Source organism: Magallana gigas, chromosome 6 (assembly GCF_963853765.1).
Source record: "Magallana gigas chromosome 6, xbMagGiga1.1, whole genome shotgun sequence".
In the NCBI taxonomy this organism is placed as follows: domain Eukaryota; kingdom Metazoa; phylum Mollusca; class Bivalvia; order Ostreida; family Ostreidae; genus Magallana; species Magallana gigas.
The window spans coordinates 39,358,417-39,381,163 of record NC_088858.1 but is presented as its reverse complement, the minus strand read 5'-3'; the positions used below and the strand labels follow the sequence as shown (position 1 = coordinate 39,381,163).

At 36.2% G+C, this 22,747-nt stretch overlaps 2 protein-coding genes across 8 annotated transcripts in view; one reads left to right on the top strand and one right to left on the bottom strand.

The window, feature by feature from the left end:
• Positions 1-16,100, top strand: part of LOC105341789 (papilin) — a 68,399-nt gene extending 52,299 nt beyond the window's left edge. For 5 of the 7 annotated variants that reach the window (XM_066088200.1, XM_066088197.1, XM_066088201.1 and 2 more), the window contains 26 exons: positions 1,069-1,163; positions 1,494-1,695; positions 1,940-2,037; positions 2,277-2,322; positions 2,636-2,764; positions 2,928-3,128; positions 3,482-3,673; positions 4,605-4,793; positions 5,103-5,276; positions 5,591-5,821; positions 6,312-6,479; positions 6,872-7,039; positions 7,203-7,316; positions 7,776-7,892; positions 8,249-8,365; positions 8,568-8,678; positions 9,105-9,299; positions 9,571-9,930; positions 10,502-10,690; positions 11,214-11,345; positions 11,676-11,808; positions 12,074-12,228; positions 12,753-12,767; positions 13,931-14,203; positions 14,363-14,635; positions 15,002-16,100. In XM_066088200.1, the coding sequence (XP_065944272.1) occupies positions 1,069-1,163; positions 1,494-1,695; positions 1,940-2,037; positions 2,277-2,322; positions 2,636-2,764; positions 2,928-3,128; positions 3,482-3,673; positions 4,605-4,793; positions 5,103-5,276; positions 5,591-5,821; positions 6,312-6,479; positions 6,872-7,039; positions 7,203-7,316; positions 7,776-7,892; positions 8,249-8,365; positions 8,568-8,678; positions 9,105-9,299; positions 9,571-9,930; positions 10,502-10,690; positions 11,214-11,345; positions 11,676-11,808; positions 12,074-12,228; positions 12,753-12,767; positions 13,931-14,203; positions 14,363-14,635; positions 15,002-15,165 (4,241 nt within the window). In that variant the 3' untranslated portion in view covers positions 15,166-16,100. The remainder of the gene's footprint in view (positions 1-1,068; positions 1,164-1,493; positions 1,696-1,939; positions 2,038-2,276; positions 2,323-2,635; positions 2,765-2,927; positions 3,129-3,481; positions 3,674-4,604; positions 4,794-5,102; positions 5,277-5,590; positions 5,822-6,311; positions 6,480-6,871; positions 7,040-7,202; positions 7,317-7,775; positions 7,893-8,248; positions 8,366-8,567; positions 8,679-9,104; positions 9,300-9,570; positions 9,931-10,501; positions 10,691-11,213; positions 11,346-11,675; positions 11,809-12,073; positions 12,229-12,752; positions 12,768-13,930; positions 14,204-14,362; positions 14,636-15,001) is intronic. The other 2 variants (XM_066088198.1, XM_066088202.1) reach the window with 2 other exon arrangements.
• Positions 16,101-16,814: 714 nt separating this feature from the next.
• On the bottom strand, positions 16,815-20,791 carry LOC105341788 (uncharacterized). Its single transcript, XM_011448491.4, has 2 exons — positions 20,440-20,791; positions 16,815-20,146 (listed from the first exon to the last, which is right to left on the bottom strand). Exon 2 carries the CDS (start codon positions 20,081-20,083, stop codon positions 17,291-17,293), a length of 2,793 nt encoding a protein of 930 aa, XP_011446793.3. The 5' UTR covers positions 20,084-20,146; positions 20,440-20,791; the 3' UTR covers positions 16,815-17,290.
• Between the last annotated feature and the right edge of the window lie 1,956 nt (positions 20,792-22,747).

The window sequence follows — 22,747 nt, the reverse complement described above, 5'->3', positions numbered from 1 at the left end:
ATTACAGTTTTAGGTCCGTGAAACTGCTTTTATGTAAAGGTGTTTGTATTATGCAAATTCCATATTCCAAATGATGCATGATCAAGTTGTCTTATCAGAATTAAACTTGAAGTGGCATCTACAGTGTAATATTATGTACAAGTTATGTATGAAGTGTTTATTAAAATAAGTATTTGTGAGTAAAATGTATGTACATGTATATATGTTATGGGATATACATTTTTTACCTCTCATTTATTGGCTGTAGAATGTGTAAAAATTTAATGCTGGTAAACAAGTCCAATTCAAAATGTTGTACATCATATCATTTTGAAAAAATTATTTCTGCATGCATGGTGGTGAATTGCAATGGGTTTTTTTTATTGCAAGAAACCTGCACTTGTTATTTATAAGGGCTTGCTAAATATCAGATACCCTGACTTGAGCAAAAAATTCATTTAGGGATTAAACTGGACCATTCTTCTTCTCCTTTTTCTTCCATTATGCAGACATATCTGCCACTCATTCAATGTTAAATGTCTAACAGTTTACTCTCTCTGTGAATAAAACACTGATGGATTTATGTATTAAATGTTAGAAAATATGTAGATGTACATTTTAGCTTGAAAAGTGGGTGTTGTACAAAAACATTGACTAACATAAACACATGAATTAGGAAATTAAAACCATTCCTTACAATAACATGTAAATGTCTCTGTAAAAATAACATCTATGTATTGGGTATGTATAACTTGCATTTTTTAATAATATTTTATAGGAAAATCAAGTTTGTGTATGTAAAAAACATTACAAAACAAACAGGTAAATGATTGTAAGGTGATTCTGTATGGAATCAGGAAGGTCATATACATTGAAGTTGACCTTGAGTCACATACAGTATTAAAAAGAAAAGAGTAACATTGTTTCAACTTCAATTGAATTTAAGGTCTTGTTTTAATGCATCAAAGTTTATCTAAGATGCAATTTATGGCTATTTCTCCAATAAGCAAGTCTTTCATCAGTTGTTACAAGGGAAATAAATCTTGACAGTTACTGGCATACATTGCATTCCATTGGACATTTTTTCAGACATGATTAGGAACTTGAATGTCCACCATGCAACTTCTGATGAGATCATGGTGATTTGGGAGCCGCCACAGAACAATGATGTGGAGAGTTACAAGGTAACTGCGCTAGACTTTCAGTCACCACTAATGGCCGTTATGCACATCATAGTATGTACATACAGTGATCGTCTGTGTAAATCTTTTCATTGGAATCTTCCGAGACTTGGTTTAGAAATTTTACTTGGAGATCGAGGTAGAAGATTGAAATAGATTTAATGATTCAGAGTAGTAGAAGCTCTTTGATTAGGTAGCTATATACTAGAAAATGCTTCAGAAGGAAGAAACAATAATTTTCACATACAGATTAATAGAACTTTTAATGTTAATAAAACAGTTTCACATTATTAGTGTTTTTAAGGCTACCCAATGAACACAAATTCCTTTTAGGTGGCTTACTTGGGAACCAAGTACTACAGAGATACAGTGAAACAGGACCCGATGAAAGAGATAGTCCTGACCTCTGATTCGCGCTCCTACACGCTGAATAACCTTATGGATGGGGCAGATTATATGATCAATGTGTACCCACAGTTCAATGGGCGGGGTGTTGGGCCCAAAAGTAGCATCATGGGCAAGACCAAAACACTGTGTATGTATGCTGGCAGCCCTCTTTCACTTTTGCGTATCATTATGATAGTTATCATTAGGTAAAAATTTAGACATTTAGGACAAGTGTAAATATAAAACTTGTCTGATATAGAGATAGGACAACCAGTGAAATGAAAATTGTCAAAATTTAAATTTTTTTGAGAAAATCTGGAGAAATTGTTGCACAGAAACTCTTGATTTGATGGAAATTGCTGCGAAGGTTAAATTTTCTCTATACCTTTCAGTGCTCTGTGATGATTCACGATATGGCTGTTGTCCTGATGGAATCACTGCAGCATCAGGGCAGAATTACGCTGGCTGTGCTGATGAAGATCCCTGTAAGGTATGGAAGCTACCCAGGGCTTTCCTCAAATTATATTGTTTTCTTATTATGCCAAATTATAGTGCTTTGACTGCCTTAGATTTGATTACTGTGAAATTGTTAGAATCCCCAGAGTTTGCTGCTAACACTTATTTGCAAACTCACCTTAGAATATCCAGACATGGTGAAAAATTAATTTCAATGTACAACATTATTTGAGATACCTTTGCTTTGTGCTTAACTGTTTTTTTTACCTGCAGAAATCGACTTGGGGTTGCTGTGAGGATGGGATAAGTGAAGCTACAGGTAAAGAGACCAGAGAACTGGAACAAATCCACTTTTAATGAACTAGACTGTACAGCCTGCTCATAGATATGAAATGAATGCAATATGCCTAAAGTGAAATGAGTAATTAGATCAGTCCATCAGTAATTCTATTATATTTGAAACTTTATGTAATTTAAATAAATTAATGAACTCTGTTGCTTGTGTCCAATATTTGTTGCATTTTGCCAAGACTGAGGGCGTACATAAAGTACTGGTATTCAGTATACAGGATTGATTTGAGAATTTTTTTTAACATTTCCCACTGAATTTACTTTTGTGTTCCTCGGTGCAGGACCCAACTTTGGGGGTTGTGACCTTGATGGGCGACCTTCAGGAGATTTCTGCAATGAGACAGTGTATGGATGTTGTCCGGACGGAGAAACCCCTGCCCAGGGAGCTAACTATGACGGTTGTCCCAGAGGTAAGCACGGCCCTCTATTTAGTTATAATCATAGAAATTATGGTAAATGTCGACCAATCATAATTCAAAAAATACCTGAATTGTTTAAATTTTCATTATGTTCTTGAAGTGAGTCATGGCAGATCAAATATGAAATTCACCTTTAATCTTTCTTTTCTGTCAGAACCTGAGATAACTCCAGTTGGTATCTGTCAAAAGAAGGAAGAAAGGGGACCATGTTCAGACTTTGAGGTCAAATGGTTCTACAACACAACCTCTCAGCGATGTGACCGGTTCTGGTATGGAGGCTGCGAAGGAAATGATAACCGCTTTGATGATGAGGAGGCTTGTTCACGACGCTGTAAACAAACAACACCTGATACAGGTATAAAGTGGCTCTGCACAAAGTTTGATGGAAGCTTTGAGATAATCTCAATATGCCTCAATGATTTAAGTACATTTGAAAACCAGTAAGGGCAGTTTTGAAAAATTGGAGTGATTGTACATGTATTTGCATACCGGTAATAATTTAGGATTAGTTAAGTGGGGCTAGAATTTTATTTGATTTGTGATTGAGAATGGTTTCTTTGAGATTTCATTGTGTTGATGAAATAATTAGCATTTCTGCTGTTGCAGTAAACAAGATACTAGGATTTTTTTCAATTTAATATTGTGAACTGGTTAACAATTTTCAATAAGCTTTGCTATATAATTCTATTTTTTCCATCTTGTCAACAGGGTCAAAACCTGTCTGTGAGCAACCAAAAGTTACTGGGCCCTGCAGAGCTTACTTCAAAAAGTATTATTTCAATGGAAGAGAATGTGAAGAGTTCATATATGGAGGTTGCCAGGGCAATGAAAACAATTTCGAAACTATAGGACAGTGCGAGGAAACTTGTGAAATTGATATTGACAATACAAGAGGACAGGGTAAGGCAGATTTATTTTAACGTCATTGTTGATAAAATATATATAAAAAACTATCGAAAGTTCTGTTTTGTTCGTTTCTTTAATTTACATGGTTTTGTTTCCCCAGATCGAGGTATGGCGTCAGATTTGTTCCCATTCATCTTTGTTGTATATTCTGACACATAGTTTTATCCCATTATTTATAATTTTCTTAGGTTTTATATAGTTATATTCAATTCCTTTAGATGTATAGATAGACATCCTTTTCATGTTTATATTGGCTAGTTTGATTCCCTGTCCTTGCAGCCACACAAGAGTGTATATAGAGACGGAAATTACAGAAGATTCATATTGGTTAATTAAGATACAGCTTTATCATATATATTTATAATCGGACAATCTTTGAACTGCTTTTAGCAAAAAGCTTTTTTGCAGCAAAATATACACATTTCATGGAACATAGATCATGCCTTTCTATATCTTGAAAATATTCTGCCAACAAATTAATCATATATTCTCATCTTTCAATAAATATGTGAATAAATGTGCAATAATTAGATTACTTTTGTTAAAACTTGTTTCTTAAAAATGTTCAATTTTTTGTAAAATTTGTGCACTAAGCAAAGATTATGTTGATTCGTCATTTGATAATGTTGCTATCACTATATAAAGGGGTCATATTTCTGCAAAATATGAAATGAAGGCAGTCACACATTAAGTTAAGATTCAGTTTGGGAGGAGTCAAGGGTGGGAATGACATTGCTTATGGGATGGCAGTCAGGTAGCCACTTAATGCTTCTTTCGGCAGGGCAATCCAAATCAGTTTTATCTTTGCAGTAATTCAAAAACAGATAGCTTAAAATTCACTTAGTTTTTCTTTTTTGGATCACAGTTTTAGTAAGAAGAGAGAACTGTATAATGTTCCTACTTTAATTTTGGTGACTATTTTTAGAAACCTGTCAGCAGCCAATGGACACTGGACCATGTCGCGGTAACATACCTCGTTGGTATTTTGATAGACAGTCCAACCAGTGCCTGGAATTCCTGTATGGAGGTTGCCAAGGAAACACCAACAATTTCGAAACTAGAGAAGAGTGTCAGAAGTCATGTGCTTCCGGAACTGGACAACCAGACAGACAGGGTAAGACAGAAGAATTATTATTGTCCAACATTGACCAACGACGCATTTCAATACTGCAAGTTCCTTTCATTTTATGGGGAATTGTACCAGTAATATTTTGGAGAATTTTTTAAAATTTGTATGGAGTTTCTATGTTATTTATTTCTTTCTTACTGAAATGAGTATAGTTTATGTTGAAATAGCCCTTGCCAGGCTTGTGTAGATAAGATAACCAATTGAAGTAGATTCACATTTTCTGCAATGGAAATAAAGTTTGATACCAGGTTTGTTTATGATTTAAGCATATTGTTTATTTTGCTGTATTTTCAGATCAGGATGTGTGTAAGCTGAACTCTGACACTGGCCCCTGTAGAGCTCTTGTCATGCGCTGGTACTACGACTACAATGATGGCGTTTGTAGAAATTTCAGCTATGGAGGATGTGATGGGAATCAGAATAATTTTGAAACACAACAGGCGTGCGAATCCACCTGCAGTAGAGACCGTAAGCATTTACTACAAATGTACTGCATTGCATAGAATTGAAATTAATATTACAGTAATAAAACCCAAAGTTTAATTTCTGTATACAGCAGGTAGACATTGTCTTCTGCTATTTACCCGTAGTCTGATTTTAGAGATGTTATAGTGATAAAATAAAAATTGGGGGGGTTTTGGGATGTTGTTTTTTTACCCAACAAACAACTTGCTAATTATATCCCAAATCCATGTATATTGGATTCAACCCTCTTAAAAATCTAAAAGATTCCATGTGGTATATGTTTAATTCTGAAACAATCCTGATAAAACTCTTTCTAGATGTGTGCAAGCCCTTCACCACTGGACAGATTCAGTGTCTTGCCTACCAGAGACGGTACAAGTATGACGCCACAAGCGGAGACTGTATGCAGTTCATTTACGGCGGATGTGGTGGAAATTCCAACAACTTTGGATCTGTGGAAGCTTGTCGCAGGAAGTGTGCTCCTGAGAGGCTGAGGCCTGCGGTCACTACAGAGTCACCCATTGAGGGCAGCGGAGATGGGGGAGAGGGTACTGTCTTGTTTTCACCTCCTCCTCTGATGAAAATCTGAATGCATGTAGTTTAAAGTGAATTTAGTCAACTGCAAAAATATAACTTCTCATAGAGTATTTAAGAAAAACTGGATTGAAGAAATTTTTTATATTAGAAATTTTTTTTCATAAAAGATTGTTTTGGAGTAATTTTATCAAAACTCATATAGCTACTGAAAACCGGTAACTGGATTTATTTAACTATGGGTGCCAATTTTTGTGTTCAATTCCTAAACATTAACATTTATTTTTGTTATTCTAATTTTTGCTATTTCTAAATTATGGCTTATGGTAATATAAAAACAACCTTTTTTTCAATTGAAATTTTGGCATTTAGACAAAAAGTAGTTACCTGTTCAAGGTTTCAGTTATACATTGTACAGTACAGTGCATCAAGTTCTCTTGATTCTTGATATGGATTTGAAATAAATGTATTGTCATAATACATCTATTGATTTTGTTTCCAAAGGATACTGTCACCTTCAAGTGGACCAAGGAAGCTGTAAAGCACTTATCCCTGCCTGGTACTATGACCATCTGACTGGACAGTGTAGTCAGTTCCAGTATGGAGGATGCGGAGGAAACGAAAACCGCTTCACAAGTCAGGAAGTGTGCGAGTCTTCCTGTAGCAGGGAAAGTAAGTCAGTTATGGATATAACATCAGTAGCGTTTCTATTTTCATTTCCCCAAAATTTATGTGTTTATGGAGAAGTCATTTTGTTAATAAATGAATTTCATGGAATAAGAATTTATATGTCTGTACGACCTTTGACTCAATAATTGTGTGGATACAAGTTTTTTTTTCTTATATACATAAGCATAAACTACAAAATCCAGGATCAATAATTCCCTGATATATTTTCTTGTCACATTGATTCTATGAGAATTTTTTTTGGTTTATTACTGTATGGTATGTATGCCATCAAAGTCTTGAATAAATCTTATCCTTTTACGATACCAACTTGAATGAATTTCCTCATTTTTGAATACAGTTGTGTCAAATGGCTAATTGTAATTTTGATTCCACAGATGTTTGCAACATGGAGAAAGAAGAGGGCAACTGTCTGGCATATTTCCAACGATATTTCTACAACAAGAAAACCCAATCCTGTGAGGGCTTTATCTATGGGGGATGTGGTGGAAACGCCAACAATTTCGACTCGCTGGATGCATGCAACAGAAAGTGTATTCAGAGAGGTCAGTTGCACACAAATACTGGAGGGATACAAATGTACAAACAATTGGCGAGACATAAAAAGAGTTTTCACATTTAAAATTCTGAATATTTTGAACTGGTCCTTATTTATAAACAAGGGCAAATGGATTTGAACATTTTTCAACTGCGTTTTTTTTTATCCAGAGTGCTCCAACCAGGACTTCAGGTGTCGCAGTGGTCAGTGTGTGGATGTCAGGCGTCGCTGTGACGGGGTGCCCGACTGTACCGATAGGTCTGATGAGGATAGCACAATGTGTGGTAAGATTCTTAATGACAATGTGTGGTAAGATACCAGGTACATAGCACAATGTGTTGTGAGATACTTACCAGTAATGACAATGTGTGGTAAGATACCAGGTACATAGCACAATGTGTGGTGAGATACTTACCGGTAATTAAAATGTGTGGTAAGATACCCAATACTTAGCCAAAATGTGTGGTAAGATACCAGGTACATAACACAATATGTGTTATGATACTAAACACATAGAACTCAAGGTATGGTTAAAATTTATTAGAGCCAATATTTCTTTGAGTTTTAGTTGTGAAAGGCTTGTTGGGATATGATTTGTGAATTTGTTTTCACTCGTATAATAAAGCAAATCTGTGGTTTCAAAGTACCAAAAATGTGTTGTATGCCGTTTAAATTAGAGCTTGCTCCCTGAAAAGCAGTGATTTTTGTAATTCAAATGATTTCTAAATCGTGTCGAATTTTAGCACCTGTCACAACTTGTCCCGAGGGTTACTTCCGCTGTGCTGACCGCTCGTGCGTGGACGGCAGGAGATGTGATGGTAGACAGGACTGTGCCGACAACTCAGATGAATATCAGTGTGGTAATGTACATTACCTCTGTAGATTGTCAATTGAAAATTCATTCTTTTACTATTATACTACTATATAATACTATACCAGTATTATACATGTGTGTATAGGTACACATGTATATCATTAACAGTTGTGCAATTTTTTAAAAATTTAATCTATCAAGGGTAGATGTGTATATTTTGTGCTCCATTTCTTGGGGGGGGGGGGGGGGGGTTCAAATTGAAAAATCGTATAAATGGTTTTTTTAGGGTTTGTTCTGTTATGAAACTTACACAATACACAAAATTTATTTAAGTAATTATCATGATTTCTTAATAATATTTTTACTGTACATTAATTAACAATGCTGTTATTTTACTTTTAGTGGTTAATACAACCTGTCCACAAGGTTACTTCCGCTGTGCTGACCGCTCGTGCGTGGCCGGCAGGAGGTGTGATGGTAGACAGGACTGTGCCGACAACTCAGATGAATATCAGTGTGGTAAGTTGGTAAAGTACATCAATTCAAAATTCAGTTAAAAATGTATTTGAAAAAATTTGAGAAATTTTGAATTGTATATCCCACCTACTTGTAAAAACCCACCGCCCAAACAATAATTGAGTATTGTCAACTATAAAACACATCTGCTCTTCGAAGAAGGCTTAAAATTTGTTGTTGATGAACTGTTTGATTTTGTTTCCAGCTGTCCAGAATCCCCCTACCGATGTTGATGTGACTCCATCGAGGGACGATAACTACCAGGTGTTACTGCGATGGAGAGCACCTGCCTCTAGTGGTCTTAACCCAGTACTTGGTTTGTATACTTTATTTACGTATATATCCTCTAATAGATAATTTAAGGTGACATTGATGTGTTGCACTTGGTAGCTTTTTATATTTGTATGTGTGAATGAATTTAAATTTCTTTCATAATATCAAAAGTCCTTATATCAGTACCAATCAGACTCAACCTAACAGAAAGTAAACCCCAACTAAACCCTGGGTTTACTTTCTGGATTCACTCCAGGTTGACTTGAGTGGACCCAGAGTAGACCCAGAGTAGACCCAGAGTAGACCAAAATTTTCAAAAAGTAAACCCAAAGTTAACCCAGAAAGTAAACCCGGGGTTTAGTTGGGGTTTACTCTGGTGTTAGGTTGGGTCTGATTGGTACTCTTTATCTTGATGTGGCAACAAGTGTACCTTAAATATTGGTATATTTCTTGTTTTAAACACACACAGATTATAAGATTCTCTACACTAACCGAGGTCCTAGTGCTGACGAGAGTCAATGGTACACACAGCAAGCAGAAGGCAACCAAGAGTACATGTATGTGTCCGGTCTACAGCCAGATTCTACCTACTACTTCAAGATCCAGGCCAGGAATGCCGGGGGCTATGGCCCCTTCTCCAGAGCTGTGGTCTACATTGCACCATGTAAGTCATATTGTAATCTTTGTCTGATTTAAAAGTCACTAGTAATAGGATGTCATCTCTCTTTTTGTTCAACAACACCACCACCACCACCACCACCCCCCCCCCCCCCCCCCCAGTCTCCTTTAAAAATGCACTGGTATTTAAGTAAGCTCTGAACACATTGGTGTCTATTGTTACACATCCTAGCTTCTCTCAAATAGATGTATATAAAATTAAAGTAAGCTTTTACCATATAGACATCTTTTCATATTGCCTTTTTTTTCACTATCAGCAAGAGTAACTGACGCCCCAAGAGGAAAGGACCCCAACTGTATGCTTCCCGTGGACCGGGGCAGCTGTAGCAACATGACCATCATGTACCACTACGACCCGTCCATCAGTGATTGCCGACCGTTCCGTTGGTACGGCTGTACTGGTAATGCCAACAGGTTTAGTAGTGGTCAAGAGTGTCGTAGCAGGTGCTGGGACAGGTACAACGTCATCCCCACAAGGGGACCTGTCTACCCCACTGAGCGGCCACGGGTCACTAGCAGACCCACCTACCCGACCGAGAGACCACCTGTCACCACAAGAAGGCCCATCTACCCCACTGAGGGACCCAGGGTCACTACGACCAGAGAGTATACCGTCAGTAAGTTTATATGTTTTAAAAAATCCATATTACAAGTTAACAGATAAGTACCTTACTCTTGATAGGTTGAGATATTTGACCTGGTAATCAGTGCCTTTACATATCATTTACTATCCCTAGCAAAATCTCTATTCATTTGAGGATTTGGTAATTTTAGGATAAATTAGTTCACTTTTTTACAAAATGAAGTGAATAAAAAGTGGTTCCCTTTATATTTATCAACACGTTTCCTTGGAATTGCCTTATCAACATAATTATTTCCTTGGAATTGCCTTGTCAATGTAATTCCTTGGACTATTTCACTTCAGAATCTAATGATTTCATCATGGTTCTGTTGAGTTAATCAAATTATCATGTCATCAAGATACAGTTAAACTTGGATCAATAGTTTATGTGTAGAGTACTATGACAGCCATCAGACTGACTAAGTATGAAAATAACAAACTGGAATTGTTTCCCTTCCTACCTACCAATCTTATCAATTTAAGGTGGAAGTAGTAAAAAATTCATTTTAGCCTATTAATGATATCATCTTTAGGTTGTATATTTATGATTTGATTATAATTTTGAGATGTGGACCTCTGTGATGAGAAAGATGAGCGAGGACCTTGCAGTAACTACTCTGTCAAGTGGTACTACAACAAGACGGAGCAGAAATGTCGCCGCTTCTGGTACGGCGGATGTGAAGGCAACGCCAACAGGTTCGACGACGAACAGGAATGTCAGGACGTGTGTATTAACCGCGTTCGTCCCAATCCAGGTCAGTCTTATCGCAGACACACCTAGACATGGCCAGAGAAAGTTACTGTAATTCTGTAATCCATACATTTACTGTGGTACATCAGTACATGGCCAGTGAAAGTTAATTGATGTAATTCTGTAATCCATACATTTACTGTGGTACATCAATACATGGCCAGGGAAAGTTAATTGATGTAATTCTGTAATCCATACATTTACTGTGGTACATCAATACATGGACAGGGAAAGTTACTGTAATTCCATAATGCAGTTACAATAATAACGATTGTATATGTAATTAATTAATAATATATAAATATAGTTGATCTTCAGTATCCCAAGCACCAATATATCAAATACTACAGATGTGTCAAAGTGACTGGCAGTCCAGATTAGTTATCTTTTAAGCTTTTTACCCTCTTGAATCTTCAGATATCTCAAAGTATTTTTTGTCGTCCCATGGTGTTTGAGATAACAAGGTTTGACTTTAATATGATCGATTGTACCATTACATCAGTTAATATTGTGTCTTCAACTGACAGGAACCCCTGCAACCACCAAAGCCCCAGATGATAAGGACAATGAGATCGATGACAAGACCTGTGGGTCTCGCTTTGGCTGCTGCCCTGACGGAATCACCCCTGCCAGAGACTTCTACCTCAGTAACTGTAATGGTAGGTTAACGTGCCATTAAAACGTGCAGTAATATGTGATCCCCCTGTATATTATCTTTGATCTGTTTGTCTTTCTCTCAGAACTTGATATTTATGTATTTATAAATGTTCAAGGTAAAATATGTTGAGATGATTGAACTGCATGTCAATGTAGTTTCTAATCACTTTTGGGAACAGAGATTTTGAACACCAAAAACTTGAACACAAATGTTGTGATATTGCCACTATCAAATGAAGTAAGCACATGGCTGTAATAAAAAAAAAATGAGCCAGTACTGACACCAATGGGCTGTAGAAATCTGTTGTGATTTGAATTTGTTTTGACTTTAGATGAGACAGGACCAGACACTGAGGTTATACAGGGAGACTACACCTCTCTGATTAAGGAACCGGACACCGATGTGGTAATACAGTGTAACCGATATCAAACCGGATACGGTTCTATCTCCTGGTACAAGGATGGGTAAGTGATCAATTGATGTGGTAATACATTGCAAAAGATATCAAACTGGTAGGTGATCATTGATACAGTGCAACTGATGTCAGACCATATGGTTCTGTCTCATGGCAAACTAATTGGTAAGTGATCTATTGATGTGATACAGTATAACAGATATCAGACCGAATACAGTTCTAACTCTCTGTACTTTTAATTGAATGTTTGAAAACCTTAATGTACTTTATGAGAGATAATAGTATCTTCAAGAACTTTGAACTTTATTTCACAGCTTCCAACTTGCACAAACTGGAAGAGTATTTATACAAAGTGATGGCTCTCTATTGATTCGTATGGCTACAGTAGATGACAGTGGAATGTACGCCTGTAGAATTGCCTCTGTCGGATCCACCCCAGAAATCGAAAGGTTTAGACTACAAGTGGAAGGTAAGAACCCAATCTTGAGACTGCCATTCTGGCCCAGTTATTCAGTATGAACTGGAAATATTTTTTCACTATTTCTTAAACTTAATGCAAGCTAGGATAAAAGTTTAGTGCCCCTTTTTTGCTCTCTAACTGAAGTAGTGTAATTGAATTTGTGTATCTTTAGAGTTTCGTGTGATACTAGATTAAAAGATGGTTTTGTGGTTATACTAATTTCTGATTTGTCCTTTATATATTGACTTGTAGTCTATCAAAGGGTAGATCCTAATTGTAATGTTCTGTATTTGTTTTTGTTGAAAATGTCTTTCCTTGTAAAATATCATCAAAGTCCTATTTAGGTCAAATTCTCTGTAAATCTTCATGTATACCTACATTTTAATATGAGTAATATTGAGTTGAGACTAACAATTTGTCACCTGTAGAAGTAGAAACTAGAGCACCTGAGGTCACTCAAGGTCATGTTTTTTTACCTTTGACCCTTGTAATTAGTCCAGTGTAATATGTGTCCTACCTGTGTTTGGTTTCAGCTCGCGGGGAAAAAGGTAATTACAGGATAGTCCAATAAACATGGTCTCCAAGACTCTGTTACAATTGTTTGTGGAAACCAATAACTTAATAGTTCTATATTTATAGTCATTTCACACACAGTTTAGTTAATACCATAGGCTATGAATGTTGTCTGTATGAATAACATGTAACTTTTTTAAGTTTAGTATTTTTGCATGATGTTTGCCTCCTTATTTTTATTTAAAAACAATTATGGTTTAGTTTTAAGATATACACTGAAAAAAATTCACAATGTTGAATAGAATGTAGACATCAAATCATCAAATTTGTAGTGAGCTTTAGTTATTTCCAATCTAATTAGATTAAGTTATTTCTTTTGTAAATGTAAATAATAGTAGAATTGATCATTTAAGTGAAGTTGAATGTTTGATAACTTTTCTCTACTGAACATACTGACTGTGGAAACATTCAAATTCATGGGGACCAATTTTCATGGAATGTCAATTTTTGAATGGTTTGTAAGGATGTATCTTTGTGGATTAGCTTTATATGTACAATAAATAAACACCGCATTTCTTGTTTCATTGGGAATATTAATGTTTGGGTAAGGGGTATCTACATAATCCTCGAAAATTGATCCTACACGAATGATGATTCCACAGAATTAATTATGAAGCATGCAATATTATACATGTAAATTTAACTAACGTTTTATCAATCTTAAATATTTTGTAAATCTAAAGATTCAGAGCAATGCGCATTATTTGTTTACCAAAGTAACCCTTTTATGGTCAGGAATCAAAAATTTATACACAACCAAGATATCTGAACAAAAAAAAATGAATGAATTTTTTTCCTTCCTTTTGATGGAATTGGACAACATTGTCAATACAAACCCTATTTATACCTTATTTGTATAATGTATTCAATAATACTGACAGCATGCATTGTCATTTACAACTATTTGTTTCTACAATCTTTAACTTTTCATGAACATGCAATGAACAAATTCACAAAAAAAAACAATTGAAACATATTGTATAATGAATAAACAATCAAATTAGATAAAAATCTACTTACATTTCTACACTTAATGATTTTGTTAACCTACTTTTATAATGAAAAATATACAATAATGTCATATGAATTTCTCTAATTTTTCTTTCTTTTCTTTAATTTTCCTTTCTTTTACCTACAGTTCCAATTACAATCTTCCCAACTCCTGCCAAGATTGTGGTCCAGCCAGGAATGAACGCGTTCCTACACTGCCAAGCTTATGGCAACCCTCGCCCCAGGGTAGCTTGGTCTCGGGACGGCTACGACGTGTCCCGTGATCCCCGGTTCTCTGTGTACCCCAATGGAACGCTGATTATCCAGCGGACCCTGGAGCAGGACATGGGTAGCTACCTGTGTGTGGCCAACAATGGAGTGTCCAATCCGGCCCAAAGAATCGTCATGCTGCAGCTCAGAGGTATGTAAATGGATTGTTAGGGTGGCTTTTGATCTGAACAACCTTTTGATTTAAAGACTATAAAGCTGAGAATTTTTGAATAAAGTTTGCTATAAAATCTTGGAAAAAATGAAGAAATTCTTCAGTTTTAATGGTCGCTTGGATATTTTTGTGTTGTAGAATCATTGCGGGCAAGTATAGAACAAGTAGAGGAGAGGAAGAGGGAGGGGGAGACATTGTACCTGACTTGTTCGGGCTTTGGTTACCCCACCCCCTCAATTACCTGGGAGAAGAACGGCCTGCCACTCACATCCGACCAGAGAATTAAAATCCAAGGAGGAAGTTTGAGGGTGATAAACTTGGCACTTGAGGACACGGGCACTTACACATGTATAGTGATGAATGACGAGGAGAAAGTTGAGGACACTGTGTCAATTCAAGTGACTCCATTCGGTAAATTTATTTATAGATGTATCTTCTTCAATGGAAGTTTTAAAAAAATAATAGTAGATTTTTACTTTCATGCATATATATAGTTAGTTTTGTGATTTCTCCGTTTTAAACCAAATTGTGAGAGTATAAGATATTTTTTATCTCAATTTATACAGTTTATTACTGTCAGGAAAGTAACAGTGAAATTTAAAATCTGCAACAGGTGCTTTTTGGGGTTTTATGTGGATAATTCCTCACATTTAATTAGGAATCTTAATTAGGAAACTTTGGAGGAGGAATACAATAGTATTTCTCGTTGTAGTTTTTCTTCTGTTATATTGTTTACTTGGGTTTCCTTATAATTTAAAGTTTCCCAAATGTTTGTAGATCTGCTGCCGTCTACTTGTGTGGACTCGGCCAGTAAAGTCAAGTGTTCCCTGATCGTGGCTGCCCGCCTGTGTGGTCACACCAGATACTCGCGCCCTTGCTGTGAGAGTTGTCAGAGAGAGAAGACGAGAATAATGCAGCAGTCCTCAACAATCCTGGGTTAAAGCAGGCGCCACCAATCTCAATACTCAGCCATACTGTGTCACGCCCTTTGATATATATACGTGTAACTTGTACACTATTTGGAAATGAGTTGAACTGAAATGAAATGGCTATTATTATAACAAACCCTCTAGATCCTAGAGTCGACTTGTAAGGTTTTCTTTTTGTATTTTTATATTAAAAAGAATGTGTACTCTGTTGATTTCTTGTGTTTTTGTATGAAATTAAGGAACACTTGTACATGTTACTAGCCATGTTAGAAATCCTTGCTTTTTTGTATGGAATCCATTAAATCTCTGGTTATATACATGTATTCGTTCTGTTAAACACCCCCACCCACCGTTCTTGTGCTCGGGCTGACAGTGGCATTGAGGCCAGTTACATTCCAAGTGATTCATAGGATCCTGACAGTTGTATGAAGTATTATGTTAGCTTTTTGCATGTAATCATTTCCTTAAAAAAAACAAATTGATCCAAAGTTGTATTTAATGAGCCTTGATTAATATTATGTAACCCTCCTTCTCTTCTTATAAATCTCATTTTTGTATAGAGAATATTTATATAGCAAAGTATGTACATTTATTGTAATTATTAAAGATATGTAGAATGAGAATTCTTTCTAATGGTAAAATGATTAATTTTAGATGTCCAGATTTTTTGAGAATTTCATGAAAATTCAAATCTTAATATTGCATGACTTAATTTGTCAGATGAGCATGTGAATGAAATTTTCTTCTTTGTCTGTTCGTTAATTAAGTCTTTGTGACACTTCTGATTGTTATTCGAGAAAACCATTTGATACCTCTTTGTTTTACTATGCAATGGTGCTCAGTTAATATTGCTTGTCTTATTACAGGAAGTCTACACCTTTTACAAAGATCGGTGTCATTTTATATTGTTTACAGAAATCTGGATTTGAATAAATGTTGTAAAATCTCCTCTTATTATGTTCGTCATTGTTAATTGTGTTACAAGATGTCTACAACCTTAAAAGAAAAAAAATCCACAGAAGTATTGTTATAAAATTATTTTATTAAATATTTCTATAAATCATTCTAAAAATATATATTATGGTACATGTATCATCCAATGTGAGAGAAAATGACATCTTTGTTATTTGCATCAAGAGACATAATTTATCTCTATAGTTTTTTTTTAGGAAAAATGCTGTACTATTTACACGCAGTCACATACAACAACAACAAAAATGGAGAAAAAAAAAACACTTCTCAACAACATGGTTACAAATCAGGATATTGCATACCAAGACTCAATTGCTTTTTTTTTAAGACTTGATATATTTGTTCCAATTATTTCTTGACTGAACATTCATTTCTCATTTCAAGAGAAGTAAATTTTAAACACCAAGTTGAATTTCACTTTATGTACAAGATGAAATGCAACATGAATTAACATGCACATTTACCAAGGAAATTGTTTAAAATATAAACTCATGGTAAATTGGCATTCAAATCTTCAAAAGATATTTGAAAATAGTTCTATAATCCTCTCTATCTTTCAAACTTAACATCAAAATTATCAAATTTGTAAAGTAGCTTTTAAACGATTTCAAAGATTAAAAAAAATATAAATATTCAACGATTAGTACTTCATGATAGTACATGTATAATGTTATGCTTTGAAATATTTTTGAGAATACAGCTAAATTATAGACCAAAATATACAGATAATGTTCATATTATGTAATCAATATCCCTCACTAAGCATAACATTTCAATACACGTGCACAGTGAAAAAATGATACTTGATAACATGTATATGGTTATTATGATCAAATGAATTTTTTTATTGTTTTATTATTTATCTTTAGGGGTTTTTTTAAATTGTTTTTATGGTGTTTTTTAATTTTTTTTTTTTATTTTGGTGGGTTTTTGGTTTTTTTTAAGTTGTTGACTCGCGTTAAAATCAAAATATCAGCTTATGTATTACAAACTGAAAACAGTTCTATAACATACCAGGTTTTTTTTTCTAAATTGAATATCAAAATTATAAAACATGTACGAAATCCTTTGAACGATTGCGTTTATATTCGTGCAAACGTGAAATGATAACAGAATTAGTCATTTTAACTCATTTTGGTAGTTTTTAAGCATCTCCTTTAATTCTTTATCGATGCCTAGCATACTGGCGTTCGAATCTTCTTGATGCGTCCTCGTCCACATAAGTATTGAACGGCTTGGCTCGAGCACGATGCTCCAACAGATCCTCGCTTCTCTTCTTGTCACGACCTTTCTTGCTCCTCTTGACGTCACCATTACAACTACAGGCCTGACCAAAATCTAACGGAGGCAGCACGACTCTCTCTGAAGGCACTTCCGGGAAAACTTGGACGGGTGGTCCTCGAACTGGTCCGTACCCCGGGACGTACCCCACTACTGGCCTCTGTGTTCGGCCAGGTTTAGGCCGATTGTCGATGACAGGAAATGACGTATTGCTGGAGGTACGCTTTTTCCCTCCCGGATACGCTTGTCCGACGTTTTCCTTCATCACACGGACAGCTCCATATCCGGGAACGTAACCCACCGTGGTTTTCTTTTTAGCGTTGGACGGCCTACGTCGAACGTGCTCGTTTTCATCGGCCTTCCGTCTAGTTTTCTCTTTCATTCTTTTGTATTCGGGAATTTGATCCAAGTTATCATAGACGTGTGCAATGCTAGGGTGCATGTGTGTGAGACAATACCCGGGGTGGTAGCCTGATTGACTCTGGACCAGATCATTGGAGGTAGGGGGACCAAGATATCCAAAATCCACATCTGATCGCGTGCTGCTGGGATTAACTCGTCCAATGTCTTCTGCAAATCGTCCATGCACCATGTCCACTTGCCAGGCGTGAATCTCTTTATCGGTCATGAAGTTGAGGCGGGGTGTGTTGTCGGGGTCTTCCTCGGTATGACCATACCTAACAGGTGATTCTTGTTTGATATCGTGGTTTACAGGCTCCATCTGAATTGGAGACTCCGGAGATTTAGCAATAGCTCTGTCAACGATCCCAGTATCAACAGCCGACTCATGATGTACATTTCTTTCTTCTTCCCCCACCGGTTCGAAGTCATCTTCATATGTGAAATTTTCTTCATTGTGACAAGGTTTTCTCTCAATGATGGGGACTTTGGTGCTAATAATGGGTCCTTTTCCTGCTTTAGTTTTGGGTTCATCTTTGTCCCCAGTGTTGCTGGTCTGTTTTTTGGAGGCTGTTTCAGTTTTCTTTGCAGTCTTTGCAGCGAGACCTCCTTCCCGTTGGAGTCTGCGCTTTGCCTCATAAGCCTTTCTTCTTTCCAGAGCATTCTTATGAGTATTCTCCTCTGTCTTGTGTCCTGTTTTTGGGACACTCGCTTTGTTTTTGACTTTATTAAAGATTCGACTTGGTGTCTTGTTTTCTCTGCGAGACACATTCTTTGCGCATTCATTGACACGAGTGTTGGGATTTTCATATTTTTCCTTGGACATTTTCTTTGCATTATTCTTTGCTTTAGCATTCGCAGGCTTTGTGACTTCCGGCGTGACTGATCGTATTGGTATTTTGCTGGATCGACTAGACGAGACTTTCATTGAAGTTTGAGATAAACATGGCATTTCTGAAGCAAGTTTAGGTGCCCTGTCCTTTGTGTCAAAAATCCTCTTCTCATTGTTCGCATCCTCATTTGAAGAAGGAGTGCTACGACCAACACCTAACATTGTGGACGACACTTGTGAACTGTAGCACATTTCCCACTCATCTTGGTTTATTTTATTGTCAACTGATTTGCATCTGTTTACATGATCACCAAAATGTGCGCTCTTAAGCGAGTTTGGAGAATTTGTTGTACTGTATACGGTGGACGAAGAAGCTTGTCTAATTTTGTTCTCATTGCGGGTGATCTGTGCAACGTCCTTATCACGTGGCGTTCTGGTTCTGACTGGTACTAGTATATGGCTTGCACTGCTTCGGCTTGATTCAGACTCTCTACCAAGAAATGTGAAGGATTCAATTCTCCGTGGGATTTTAGATGGACCTAGCAGTGCAGTCTTATTATCCTGCTTTGAACCAGACTGACTTGATTTTGAACGGTCTTGGACATTTCCAGAACTCCTGCCCTCAGTAGATCTTGGGGTACTTTGTATGCTTTGTTTGCCGGATGACGATGTCTGTCTGATAAAAGGCAACGGAGTGTAAGAATTTTGGTCCACGCTTAATTCTAGAACGCTTCCTCTAGAACTGGTAGTGTTAGCAGGTGTACCATGCTGTCCACGTGTTGGTGTTCTACTTCTTGTCAAATTTCTTGATACTAAAGATCTTGATGTGGTCGCTAACTCTAATTGGGCGCTGTCTGCACGAGAACTTGTCACACGGCTGCTCTTGCTCGAGTTTCTGCTCTCCTCATCCTTCGTTTTGAGAGAATTTGCTGATATGACGACTGATCGCCCTTGAGCTGCTCTAGATACGACAGAATATCGGTCATCATTAGACGATTTGCAGCATTTGTTTTGTCCAGTTCTTGATTCGTTGTTGACAGACGATCTGCCACTAGCTAGGCTAGCTGGAACTGATTCATCTGGGTCGGTGCTTCTTCGGATACAGCGGCTTGAGAGCTCGCTGTATACGCGTGCAGCCACGGTGTCTACAACCTCATCTTTCAGTACACCACTCCTTCTTAGGTCATTGCACATCTGGCTGCACACGCGCTCCATTATAGACTCTACGGAGGGTAATTCCTCAGTTGGTCTGGGTGTATCGCTTGTTCTCTGGGCACTGAATGCCTGAACACGACCATCTCTGGAGTCGTTGTTGGGGGAAGTAATTCTGGGTGTCTCTCTAAAAGACCTGGGACTTTCTCCATTCCAAGCGATACCCGGAATTCTAATAGAACACTCCGACTCGGTAAAGTTTGGGGTGTAATTTCCTTCCACAGGAAATTCCATAGTTAGATATAGATTGCGCTGATTGACTTTAAGATTTTGATAAATTTAGAAAACGATATGGGCCTGAAATAGAAACAAGAGATACTTGTAGAGTACACAATATGTTTTGTAACCTAATTTAACATGTAACATAGAAAATAAAATGTTAACATGTATACGTATAAGCTACAACTAGGACGATGACCACAATTTTACATGATAGGGTGACGGAAGGCACTGCTTATTTTTTATACAATGATAAACAATATAATAAACTAGTACATGTATTATTTTTATTTGCAAAGCGAAGGCTTTTTAATTTCTGGTTTAGGTGCTTATACTTTAACAATAAAGTGTTGAAAGTCAGTTTTACTCACCTAATTAAATCGGGGTTATATGCCTCCTTCTGAATCCACGATACAATCCGATGAGTTTTTGGTGATATTCTCAGATGACGAGACTAAATGAATGATTAGCTCAAATTTTCAAGCTTTGTGATGAATATACCACGATCTAAATCGCAAAAAGATTGGTAAAATCTGACGAGGCAGTAAGTTACCAACCGGCGGTTCCAAGATGACTTCTTAGAATGATTGTGACGTAATCGGTTGAACATTGTGACGTTCAAGACAACAACGTCTAGGGAATTGTGACGTCACAAGTATTAAGGGGATAAAAAATAATATCAATATCTTTCATAGAATGTGGCCGACATAATTACACGTATAAGGAACACACGATTTTTTAGAAATCAATTATGGTCTTGATGCAAGTTGGCATGGTTTTTACAATAATATCAGATATTTTTTTCATATTTTGCACTCAACCTATAATCGCCTGGGTATATGTTGGCGTGGTGTTGATTAAAATAAGGACGCAGACTTGTAGTCGCAATTCTTGTTTTTATTCAAGAATTCTTAATCTCTCATAAGATATCATAGAGAAAATGCATATACACTGTCCTGAGTTTACTTTGAATCAAAGCATCGATTAAAAGAAAGCAAATACTCAATTGCATGTTGCCACAACTGTGTTTAAAAGAACGAGTACCAACCACAGCCACAGAGCCCCTAGTTCTAAGTTGGCATCCATGCCTTTTCTCAAAGTATAAAAAAAGATAATTAATAGAAACGGCTGGGTGTACTTTATCAACAAAATGTTTTCTTCGGCGATTCATGCGAGTATGAAGCATTGCAGAAAAAATTACATAACTAACGTTAACTAATATGTAAATCTTTCTTTTACATTATATAATCAGTCATAAAGAGAAGGAAAAAGTAACTAAAATTTCTAAAAATGGGATTTAAGTCTGACATCATTATGATTATTTCGTACAGTCCGTAATTAATTTTTAGGTTACTGAAGAGTTTGATCGATCAACACACTACAATGTAGTTAGAACTGAATCGTGTAGATTTCAACCCTGTCAGTATCTATATAGCGCCATGAATCACAATAAATTAATACTCAAGGGATGTAAATATTGCAGGATGGTTAACAAACTCGGCGCCAGCGGAACTTGCCCAAATGAGGAAATAAATGCTCTTATTTGTCTACGAGTCAAACGTTTTAAAACTGATTTTTAGAAAATAAAAAAAAAAACTATCAAATAAAAACGCCTCATGACCGTACAATTTACAACTTCAACTGAACAAATTGAAGTTTATACAGGGATCAATGCGCGTATTCAAGACGTCATGACATTGATTGATTGAATCGGGAATGTGTCAATTTTCGGATGCCTTTCCTGTTGACGAGACAGATATTCCAAATCGTATTCCACTAAACAAATGATAAGACTATTTTTTTGTTTTGGGACAAATTTCGCAAATAAAGTTACATAGGTAGTACATTATCTAAGGAATAAGGAATCATTCTTTGAGTATTATGAGGTGATAATTTCGGTTGGGCGTGATCAAAATCCAATAAAGCCCGAATGGCTTTGATCATTTGATAGATTTGATCACGCCCCGACCGAAATTATCACATCATAATATTCAAAGAATAATTCCTTATTACTTATGTTTATAAGAAGAAAAATAAAGGGATTAGATTTTCCTGGTAAAATGCACATTTACACGTGTTCTTTAAGCCTACCAAGTTTCTCAAAATTCTGTGCATCGGTTCAAGAGGAGTTATGCTGAAAAACTGATCATTACTTTATTCTGTAAAAGGTTAATTTAAAATTTAATTTTTCAAAAGCACCAGAATTCCCGGGAAAATCATTATATCAAAAACCATTGTATTCCTGGTAATATGCACATCTACACGTTGTGTCTCAGTAGCTTCAAAGTTTCTTGAAATCGTGCACTGTGTCTTAAGAGGGGTCGCACCGACAAACATTAAACTGTAACAAATTAATGAATTAGTCATAAAGTGTATGTAAAAGTAACTAAATTATTGTAACGTTGGATAGAAAAAATAGACAATGCATGGATTTTGAGTTTGACATCATATTAATTTCGGGTAGTTCATGATTTTTTTAAAAAGTTGTTTAAGAAATGATCGATCGATAAACTGGTTAGAACTAGAATTCAACCCGGTCAGTTTTCATAGAGCTATCAACCACAACCGGTTTTCCTAAGAAAAAGAGAAAATAATCGGTAGATATGAATACATGTATACACAAATAAGTACGGAAGCGTATTAGGGTCGCAGCAGTATTTTGTATTAATTTGTTATAAC

Bases quoted from the DNA above. Each gene is read 5' to 3' on its own strand.
- LOC105341788 (XM_011448491.4), bottom strand. From the start codon at position 20,083: ATGGAATTTCCTGTGGAAGGAAATTACACCCCAAACTTTACCGAGTCG.